The sequence below is a fragment of the Gigantopelta aegis genome, chromosome 6 (assembly GCF_016097555.1).
Source record: "Gigantopelta aegis isolate Gae_Host chromosome 6, Gae_host_genome, whole genome shotgun sequence".
Taxonomy (NCBI): Eukaryota; Metazoa; Mollusca; class Gastropoda; order Neomphalida; family Peltospiridae; genus Gigantopelta; species Gigantopelta aegis.
Genome location: NC_054704.1, coordinates 90566556 through 90579055, shown reverse-complemented (window position 1 = coordinate 90579055; position 12500 = coordinate 90566556). Strand labels below are relative to the sequence as shown.

The window sequence follows — 12500 nt, the reverse complement described above, 5'->3', positions numbered from 1 at the left end:
TACAGCACCCCTAGATTCGCACAAAATTTAAGTACTTTGTTTTACAGGTATCCCATACATGTTCCAAGCACAAGGCTACTTGACACAGTACAGTGGTACTAGATGAAATAAAACTGCATAAATTTTTTGGCCCAGATGAAACTATTATTTTTACAACCAACACACTCACATTTATCACCAATCACAGGACTTGTGGTGTTCACTTCTCTATAAAACGTTTGGTGCAACTCGCACGTTGACCCAGCTGGACGTTATTTGGTTTAGTACTATCTAAAGCACCATGTTCACAGTGCAGGGGACAATGTCAGTATGTTTGTGAAGGGATGTTCCACAATGAAGATGGAAAGTATAAAGGTATGTAATATAAATTATGATAGGTAATCTGTATTTAGCAACCACAATTATAGGTTTTACATAACTTGAAAGCACTGTAGTAGCCATCAATTTGGATTGATTGGTGGGCTCCCATTTCGCCCAGTGTTTTATATATGCAGGGGGTGGCACTGGTGGGGGACCCGATGAGAGTGGGGGTGGGCAACCAACATTTTAGAAAACAAACTTATAAAGGCAAACAAATTTCTGATTGGGGATGGATCATTGCCCCCACCCACACACACACACACTTACCAACCCCCTGCGGCAAATTTAATCTTCTTAAGATAATTTTTAAGGCCTAAAAGTTGAGTTTTACAGTATCACTGATAACGTTTAAAATTATATATCATAACATTAAATAATTACTCAGTATGTAACAGCAATATCAGTATATTGCATGAATAAAATAAAAAAAACTGCTGAATGTTGTCAATTGTGATTCAGTTTGTTAACATCTTATTTCGGTTACACGAAGAGAGTGAGGCACACAAGACTGCTGTCCTAAAGACAATGGTAGAAGAAGGTACCCCAAGGACAACATAATAATTGTAATATAATTACAACAGTTTGTAATAAAATTAAAACAAGTCCACGATTTCAATCTACTTCGACCCTTTCTGTCAGTTTCCTCCGACTCTGTCTTCTGAGCTGTCTACACCATCGCCTACCTGTCTCAACTTACTCCACGGTTGCGGTCTCTGTGTATTTCCCTGCACTCACCTGGTCTGACCCACGGCACAAACTAACGACCGTAGTAGGGATGTATAGTAGGTGGTTACAAATGCCTCTTACTAATGCCAGAAGTAACTACTGAACGCTCACCAAAGTGGTCAGACTAAGCCCATAGCTCAAAGCTGATGGGGAATGGCAGGTGTGTGGCACAGATAGCAACAAGAGACGAGCACATGTCGTGGTTGGAGAGACAAGGACTGGGATGTGGAGGTGGATAGCGAAAGAAGTTGAAAGATAGGAGGAGTTGCCAGATCGGGAAGAAATGAGATGGAAAGAAAGGAAAGGGGGCAGTGGGATAAAATGAAAAATAAAAAATAAAAAATAATAAATTTAAAAAATCCTAAAAACCCCAACAAACAAACAAACAAACAAGTTCTGTTTCCTTCTTTTGTGTTGTTATTATTGTTTGTATGATATGGTAACATGTCTTTGAACTGCAATTTATGTAAGTTCTTTTTTTAACGAAATTCGGTCGCGGGCCATTCAAAAGTGTCAAAGTGTTGCTGTGAGTGGCCCGATTAACCAGTCAAAACAAATCCCAAGTGCATACCCTGGAAGTGTATTATTCTTGGCATGTATTATTATTATTAGAATTTAGAGAGATAGACAGCACCCATTACACAGAAAATGTGTTGTGGTTTTCATATGGCAAAGTTTAATGCATATTATATAGAGAGGGATAGAGATAGAGAGATGCCTATGCAGTGGAAATAGGTCTGTGTACCCAAACAAAGTATTTGAAGTGTATATTCTTGCAGTTATTGACATTCTTGGTCCAAAATTTAGACTGTATATATTATAACGTTGGGGACTAAGTATATTAGGAATAATTATTATAGTGCAACTTACCTGTCCCAGGTTAATAAGACTCAGTCTTTTAAGGTCATTTAAGAATTGTGGTATATTTCATAGACTGAAAGTAACCTAGTCATATTTATTTAATTATTCATGCGAATTTTATTACTAAATGAATCAGTGAACATACAGTTCAACTGCGTGTGTGATATGAGGTTATTGTTAAATAAATATTGTTGAATTTTAATCTTGTGATCCTTTGCCTTCATAGTTCGTAGTTATGGCATTTACAAGGACACCCTCTAATCCAGGGTCGTCACAATATATATATATATATATATATATATATATATATATATATATATATATATATATACATATATATATATATATATATATATATATACATATATATATATATATATATATATATATACATATATATATATATATATATATATATATATATATATATATATATATATATATATATATACATATATATATATATATATATATATATATATATATATATATAATTCGTTACGAGTATTTTTTAATATGGAAAATATCAACCGAGTCTATGTTAATTGGTATTTGTCGAGGCTCTGCTGAGACAAATACCGATTAACTAGACGAGGTTGATATTTTACATATTAAAAAACATGAGTAGCGAATTCTATTTATCCTATAACACTTCTAAAATAACATTTTAGTTAATTTGTTTAGTAAATCACGGTACTAAAGTCGATAATATGACGTCATCACGATTAGCACAGATTAGTTTGACGTCACGGATTTTAAACAAATCTTTGAAAACGTTACGCTCAGGTGCACGGGTTTGGTTAGCTTGTAAGCAAATGACCCATCCACAGCAAAACATTACCTAGAGACCTTGCAAATTTGCATACCATTATTAACCGGGTTAGTAAAGTAAATTATCACATGGGTTTATGACATGGATATCATGGGTAAGTTATAGGATAAATATATATACGATAAATTAATGGAAAATGCTATAGCAGAGTAGACATGTAGATCTATACTCACTGAGTTAAAACAATTCGCTAATCATGACATGAGACTCGGTCAGTGGCCAAAGAAATCATGTAGAAAACTCCACGCTTGTAACTTACTTGTAAGCGATGTTGTACAGCTGTTGGCGAAAATTAAACGGTTCCACCGACAGCATAAATGTTAACACGTTCCCTTCATTCACTTTCATAAAATATAAACTAAACATAAATAGGACAATTCCTTCCAATATAACTAAATGATCCGTAAACATGCACAGCAGCTAAGAGGAAATGGCGTCGCTTATCAAAATTAGGTCATTTACGAAATGACGTCATTTACAAAAAAAAATCACCTGATTCAGATAATAGTGAATGAAAGGTTGCATTCTTACGTTACATAAGTATCAATGGAGATTACACACACAATACTACAGGCGTATTTAAAGCTAAACAAAATAAATTAAGTTATGTATTGTTAAAGTATGCATATAAATTTAATTATAAGATTTGACCACAAAGGCTCGGGTTTGCAACATTCATTCACCCGGGACAGATAATTCATAATTCCTCGTAGCTCGTTAGTTATTCTTTAAATACACACTGGGGAGTACTTATTCTACGTCTAATCTTGACTGGGGAGAGCAAATCCAGGGGAGTGCAAATTATATGTGACACCGGTCATCATGAAACGTATTAAGAAACTATTTCAAACGCCTGAGAAGTAAGCATAATTTTGTTTCGTTTTAAAGCGATTACTGATGTTATACTTTGAAAATAATTTCCTACGTACGACAACAATATATTAGGGCCTAAAGTAAAGTTTGATCTGGTAGAAACATCAGGACGATCAGAAACACGTTTAATAGCCACGGATATTGTATGCAGAAAACTGTATTTAATATGGAAATTTAGTCATTAAAAAATCTCTGTTAGTCTGAAATATCTTAGCAATGGTAACAAATTCTGGAATTTCCATTTCAAGATATATCCCAGTATGAATGAACTTCTATTTGGTAGAGTCAGACCTTGCAAAAATGTCCTACTGCATATATAAATTTGAATGCCATAACTGTTTTGTAGCTCAGGCTAAATTGCATATACATGTAGTCAAACCTGCTGAAGCGAACACCTCTCATAAACAGTCACCAACCTTAACAGGTCACGTTTTCTATTCTTCCTGTTAATCATCACCTAATCATCACTTAATGTTTGCATATACCATAGTTTTATACCCAGTAGCTGATGTATTTTTTCGTGCTAGGGGGGAGGGGGGAGGGTCGTTAAACATCCATTCTATTTTATTATATTTCTATTCTCCCAATCTGAACGCCAGAACCATTATCCACGATCAATACCGTATCTCTGTACAACGCAGTCGAATGGGTTTCTATGATTTCACCGAATGTCACTGTTATTGTTCATGTAGATCTATATATTTCACGGATATGTATATAATAAATATATGTATTTTCCGTGTACAAAGTAGTTTAGCTGGTCTAATACCGTGTATATATATACGAAAGTTGTTCGCTTTGCTTAACGACACCACTAGAGCACATTGATTTATTAATCATCGGCTATTAGATGTCAAACATATGGTCATTTTGACAGTCATAGAGATAAAACCCGCTACATTTTGCCATTAGTAGCAAGGGATCTTTTATATGCACCATCCCACAGACAGAATAGCACATACCACGGCCTTTGACATACCAGTCGTGGCGCACTGGCTAGAGCGAGAAATAGCCCAATAGGCCCACCGACGGGGATCGATCCTAGACCGACCGCACATCAAGCGAGCGTTTTCCCACTGGGCTTCATCCCGCCCTTTGACAGAAAATGGCCATAGAATCTGGGATCCAGTACACCAAATGTGTTATATTATACAAACAGTATTTGAGGACAACTATTTTAAGTAAAAATATTTAAATAATCATATTATTGAAATTTCTTTGAATATTATTCTCCCTATGGTGAATCACAATTCAAAGACAGTTCGCGATACATATATTCAAATTGTGAGTAACTTTGAAAACATCATCAGCTTCCCTGATGCATTCAGGAGAATAGTGGAATGTAAGATGTCGAACTGTTCCTTGGAGATATTTCCAGACAGCACCTACAAAGAGGATGGCGGGTGTCCCATGTATCAGTTTGCAGGAAGGTTCGGTTCCATGCCTGTCACTATTAACATTTTGATTTCAAACCCTCAGTGTATTTCCAAAGGTCATATTGGCAGATGTATCGAGAAGAAAAAACAGGAAACCTTTCAGTTGCAGAAAAACAACATTGATGTACTGCAATCGTTAAACAGTCATACAAACATTGTGCAACGTGTGGCTTTCCAGATAAAACCGTTTCCGTATGTTACAGTTCATGAGGATCTTAGAGGTCGCTGCCTGAACACCCGTCTACTAGAAACACGAACAAGTAGAAGTTGGTTTTCCGAACGAGACAAACTTTTATATCTTTTGGACATCATTAGCGGATTGCAGTATGTTAATTCTAAAAATATTATTGTTAGAAACCTTACGCCAATCAGCGTCATTCTAACTGAAGGGAAAATCAAACTGGCAGATATGAGCTATGCCTGCACACCAAAGGAAGGTATGAAAATGATGGTTGTTCTTGTTTGTAATTCGGAGAGGGGGGGGACTGGGTTTTTTTCTTCTTATAACCTTGTTTATGATGGCTCCCATAACCTTTAGGCACTAAACGTTAAACCAAATTTACAGTTCGTCGAGCAAGAGGCCATTTACATTATGTGCAATCATACATATAAATGTAGAAAAATGTAATACATCAGAAATTGACTTTATATGCATATTTTAATGTTAAAACACCCACTAAATACAACAAGCTATATTATGTATATATAGAGGCTATTTCATGGGGGTTTTCCGAATACGATTTTTATGTCAACGAGTGATGTGTGAAAACCATATTTTCACGAATTGCGAAGCAATGAGTGAAAATATGGTTTTCACACATCACGAGTTGACATAAAAATCGTATTCGGAAAAACACCATGAGATGGTCTATTTATTATATACATATTTCCTAATTTTTAACAATATCTTTCGCTCTTTGGTAATATCTTTCACTTATCCTATCGAAAACACGTAACGTCATGATATATTTCTTCCTATGGAACTTTGCCAGAAAATTTACTTTACCATAGACTTTTAAAAAGAAATTTGATTAAAATTTATCTTTATTAACATTTATTTAACAATACTGCGGTGCAAACATACCTGACAAAGCGATCCTCTAAAAACTCCCACAAAAACAAAACGAGTCGAACGCCGTTAAATTCTTACACTTAAACTCGATGACACTACATTGTGTCATCATTATTTAGCTTCGTATTCAATTTGTTTTATATATTTTATCGTAATTGCACTTCGTATCCCGTTTTTATACGTACAGTTGTTTAAATTACATTTTTTATTTTTCAAATACGATCAGATGCATTGGTAATCATCAAATTTAAATACGAAGAACCGAGGCAAAGGGAGATAATTTAATCGTGCACTTTTAATCGTGCACTTTTACAAAAAAGTAAATACGACTTCTATATTTTCACTGTAGCTAAAATACAGTGAAAATATGACTTTTCACCGGATATGACTTTTATGGTTTCCGTAGATCTATATATTGCATTGCTATGTATATAATAAACATGTTTATCTACTTTGATTGTGTTACGCACTCACTGTAAATATATTTTATTTAATGTACTTATGATGAAAACTGGTAAAAATAACTTCAAGAATGTACCTAAAATGTCTCAGAAAATGCTCCAGAATGCACCATTTTTAATGTAGTTTTTCAAAATTTCCCGAGGGGAGGGGGGAGGGGTATGCCCCCGGCCTTTCCCAGCGCCGCATCGCTTCGCTCGGCTATACATTGATTATTTGGATTTTCATTTCATTAGAGTTGGCAGGTATGCTATAATTAAACATCAGGGCTCGAACTTTAGAATCGAACATTTTGTTCAGTATCGCTATAGTGCATGAAGTTTTTAATCAAATTTCAAAAACAAAACATGCCATAATGAAATATAGTAAAACAGCAGACAGATCCACTTACAGAAGTTATAAATACTCCAGTAAGACATGCAGAATGGTAATTCCATGGTAATATGTTTCATGCCATTATTTTTGTCTCTGGATTCTAGCAAACACGCTCTGAAGAAACAAATATTATGGCATGTCAAAAACATTTCTTGAATTATGGCACAACAAAATAAGTTACTTTTTTAAAGGTTAAATTTATAATAAAATTATTAACTATGAGATACATGTAGATATAGTTTAAATTTATTTTACTGTATACTTTATAATAGCAATAATGATTAAGGGAAAGAACAAACAAAATGCTACATTTTAAGAAAATAAATTATTTGTGAATTCAGTAACTTATGTGGTATGATCAAAAAGCTACTTACATGTAATTATGTCTAGTTTCAAAAACTGTTGATAGTTGTTAAGATATACAAAGCTATTTAAAAGGTATGCCTATTTTAGCAAATTGTGATTTAGACTTCAACAAGAGTAACCTTTTGTTAAAAATAAATATCTTTGTTTAGAAGGTATTAGATAGTAAACATATTAAACAACTTTAAATAGTAATTAAACATACTATTCTTTGTATACATTTAGCTAAATATTTCACTTTTAAATGTGGCAAAATGTCTTTATAATGTAATGAGCTGTTGTGTGTAGTTTTAAAAAATGTTTTATTGAAACAAAATTAAGTCTAACAAAATATAGGCATATCTACATAATTATTAATTTATATCCAAAGGTAAATTATTTTTGATCTAGCCACTGAAGATTTTGCCATCGCACCAATGTACGGAAGACGGCGGGCTACTGTAGTCAAAATTTTAAAATTATCATGTTGTTTTATATAATTCAAGCAAAATATGGACAGATATGGACATAATTATTATTTATGTCTGATGGTAAATTAGTCTTGTACTAGCCATGAAAAATATAATCACCATTGCGCTGACGTTGGGTCAACAGCGGGCTGCTGTACATGTAGGCAAACACATTTAATGAGGGTTTTTTGTTTGTTTTTAATTCAAACAAAATGTAGATATACAAATATATTGGTCTACTTTATTATTTATACCAGATTGTAAATTAGTGCTGATCTAGCCACGGGAAATATTGTCATCGCTCTAACACCGGGCCGATGTTGGGAAAAAAACAAAATGTATCTTTTTTTCTTAATTAAAACAAACTATGGATTTATTTACATAATTATTATTAATACCCGATGGTAAATTAGTGTTGATGTAGTCACAGAAAATATCGTCATCGCGCTGACGTCGCGCCAAAATCGGGCCGCTGCAGAAAAACTTTGCCGATTGTAGCCGCTCATGTCTGACCATACGCCAACATCGGGCCGCTGCAGGAAAACTTTGCCGATGGCAGCCGCCCATGTCTGACCATTCGCTAACATCGGGCCGACGATGCATGTTTGATGGGGAACTACATAACTGTCTCATCATGTCTTTACAAATTACAATAACACACACTTACTAGATAGAAGTCGCAATTCTTTTTTCATTTTCTTATTTTCGCCTCTTCATCGGGGAAATAATTACACAAGTATTTGTTTTTATTACAAGGTGCATCAAGGATTGGCTTTTTTCACTTTTCTTCATTGTTCATAGTATGACAAATCCATTTCGTTTTAGAGCAGGATTTGTTTGTCATCGAGCCCAGGCTTATTTGACAGGATTTACCCAATGCTACATCACTGGCAATCCTATAATCAAAACAACACAATATTGTATTTCTGAATTATACGGAACCTTTTCAACGCAGTGATTTAATAAGACGTTACGACAAATGTCATGAAATGGCTGCATATAAATATTGCTTTGTCGCCAACGCAGCCAGTGTGCTTGTCTGTTCCCTATTTTTGGCTGACGGAGCGTGATAAATGTCCATGCGTCAATTGCGACCCATCTAATACCTTTAAAGAGTGATATGAGAGATGCCTGTTTTGTCTATGATTGATTTTCGTTGTTGGGCCAGGACCGAAATTGACACGTCCACGTCATCGTGTCAATCTCGTTGACGTCGGCGTGCGAGGTGTGTATTGGGCGATCAATTGAAGGCTGGTGATAAGGCAAATGACCCGAGTCCAATCATCACTGAGAGGTTGTACTCCCCCCATGTCTACCCCTCCTCACGGCATTCTTTATAGCGTTCTTTGTATTCAACATTCCTCCTTAACTGCAGGGTGTATACCATTAAATGAAATCCCATAGACGACAATAGTACCATATGTGGCTAAAATTTCTACCTGCAGCGTATCAATCGGCATATACACCATGGATATAAATACTACCACCCCTTACCCTTAAAGTGAATCAGAAAACAATGGGGGTGAACCTGCTCATTTCAGAGATAACGGGTAGCGTCTATTACTACCCTAGTTCCGCATACAATTTGAGTAAGGTTTTTGCAGGTAGCCCTGTTATGTTTCAAGCACATGCTTACTTTATACATTAAAGGGACATTCCTGAGTTTGCTGCATTGTAAGATGTTTCCGACTAATAAAATATTTCTACGATTAAACTTACATATTCAATATATTTTCTTGTTTAGAATATCAGTGTCTTGTTATTCAATGTGTTTCTGGTCGTCTTAATATTTGTAAGGAGCCCAAACTGGATTTTGTCTTCAAATAATTTCGTAAGTACGAAAAAACAATATTTTAGGAAATAAAATGAAATTTAACCTAGTACAAATATTAGAACGATCAGAAATACGTTTAATATACAGCCACTAATATTTTATGCAGAAAAATATAGTTGATATGTAATTACAATCATTAAAAAGTCTCTGTTAGTCGATAACATCTTAAAAATTGCATCAAACTCAGGAATGTCCCTTTAATACAGTCGTACTAGATGAAATAAAATTGCATACATTTTTTTTCCAAATGAAACTCATTTTCTTTACAACAAATACATTTGTCACCAATCACAGGACGTGTGGTATTAACTTCTCTATCACAAGTTCGGTGCACCTCGAACTTTGACCCAGCCGCTACCTGCAGTGTACTTATGCGATATTTGCTAATGGCGCGTTTACCAGATCAACAAAAATATACATACATATGCATAATATATTGTTGCTCTTATAGAACACTTGTGAGCCTTTTTTGTTTTCGTTTATAATTGTTTTTCAATTATATACTAGCATATACATATGTATGTAAGTGAAATCAGTTGTTAAAAGGTTCTGTTACTCCGAAATATGTTACAATAGTAGTAAACTGAGGACGGTTCCTTTCAAGTGGCAGACCCTAGCTGTTAAACACCACTGGCGTATTGTTCATTATTAGACCTGTTTTTCATCAGACAGTACTTCGATTTTATTGTTTAGATTATCCATATCCGTACATCCGAAGTTCATTGTTCTTTACTTTTTAAAAAACAAAACGCACGTACATCTGAGAGGTAACGATTACGGAGACGCGTTCTAGTGTATTTTTCAGGGCATTTTCCCGGGTCTCGACGTCACTGATTCTTGTTTCACTCTATTGTAACGTTATTCAAAAGTGACACAGGTTTGTAGCTTAACCACACTTAGTGTACACTCTCACGGGTTGGAACCCGGGTCTGCGACTTCACAAATATTCTCTACGTCGTCTACATCCAATTTTGTGGCGTGCACTCAATGGGCTATCTACTATGGGTGCAGTGATACAGTCAAAACCGTCTACATCCAACTTTTTGGCGTGCACTCAATGGGCTATCTACTATGGGTGCAGTGATACAGTCAAAACCGTCTACATCCAACTTTGTGGCGTGCACTCAATGGGCTATCTATTATGGGTGCAGTGATACAGTCAAAACCGTATTGCGATATATTGCAATACAACAACAAAAGTTTGTTTTGTGTAACGACACCACTAGAGCACAGTGATTTATTAATCATCGGCTATTGGATGTCAAACGTTGGTAATTTTGATATATAGTCTTTGAGAGAAAACCCGCTACATTTTCCATTAGTATCAATGGATCTTTTATATGCACCCTTCCAAATACAGGATAGTACATACCACGTCGTTTGATATACCAGTCGTGGTGCACTGGCTGGAACAAGAAATAGCCCAATGGGCCCACCGCCTGCAATACAACAAACCGAATTGCAATATGTATTGCAATATAGTTGATATTATTTAAATTTAATATGTAACAAGCTAATGATCCAAGCTAGCCTACAGACCTTGCTTTAATGGTCTATTTTAATAGTTTTAAGAGAAAGAAATGCAATTTTTATTTGCTAGCGGGGACCAGTAGGCCTTTTTGAAAATGATGAGCAAAGGTTATTAAGTTATTTTAAAATGTATTTATTTTGAACATCAGTAAGTTCTTCAAGCATATTTAAGTATATATTCAACATGGTGAAGGTGGCATCATCAATGCAATATTTATGCAAGAAAATCCCGGCAAAAATCTACGTTATACCAAAAGAAATTATGAAAAACAAATGCTGACGTGCGAGGGTCAAAATCGACGCGCACGCAAACCAGAGACCATAAATTTATTTTATTTGGACTTATGCTAAATTATCTAATCCATATTTTTCTTCATGGAAATCAGCATATCTACTACTTGAGGATTCATTGCCGCTCTCCGTGCTGGGTCAATATATCCATCTGTACTGACGAAACGCTCTGATGGTACCAGGTGTGGGATAAATTAAAATTATTATCACTACCCTCGGGAGGGTGGAGAGAGGGGAGGGATACAAAGAGAAAGCAATAATAATAATTAAAACAATATTGTAAAATTTAAAAAAGCAATCTTTACCAAATAGCGTAAAAAATCATGATGAAGTTTGTATGTTTTATCTTGAATCATGAACGCAGGACAATAAAAAACAAAAAAACGTTTGATCATATCGGCGAAAAGGAAACGTGAAAGAAAAAGTATGAATGACGCATTTTATTCGTTTTGGGAAATAAGAGTACATGTATACAGTAAAATAGATTTAAGTCGTACTGCTCAGAGATAATCATTTTATTATATAGTTAACCACGATACGCATAGAAATGAGTTCACGAATTGTACATACTTAAGTTTTACAACCAACTACCAGCATGATTAATCGTAGATGTCTGAAATACTGAGAAAAAATATCTATCGAAATACTACCGTTCTGACCAGTTTTTTCCGGTCAGCATCATCATGTGCCGGGATATTGTTTTCATTTCATTTCAATTTATTATCGTGCTTATATCCAATTAAGGTTCAAGCAAGCTGTCCTGGGCACACACCTCAGCTATCTGGGTTGTCTGTCCAGAACAGTGGGTTAGTTGTTGGTTAGTGGTTAGTGAGAAAGAAGAGGGTGTAGTGGCCTTACACCTACCCACTGAGCCCTCAAGAACTCGTTCTGGGTTGGAGCCGGTACCGGGATGTGAGCCCTGTACCTACCAACCTGTAGTCCGATGGCTTAACCACTGGGCCACCGAGGCCGGTATATTGTTTTCGCTTGTCAGACCGGCAATTAGTTTACGTTTATAATCACACATCAGTGTCAGTCA

General features: G+C 35.2%; 1 protein-coding gene across 1 annotated transcript in view; it reads left to right on the top strand.

Moving 5' to 3' along the window:
- The first annotated feature begins 5471 nt into the window (after positions 1-5471).
- Positions 5472-12500, top strand: part of LOC121376508 — a 49177-nt gene continuing 42148 nt past the window's right edge. Inside the window, exon 1 of the mRNA XM_041504396.1 lies at positions 5472-5525. Within this exon, the coding sequence (XP_041360330.1) occupies positions 5498-5525 (28 nt within the window). The 5' untranslated portion in view covers positions 5472-5497. The remainder of the gene's footprint in view (positions 5526-12500) is intronic.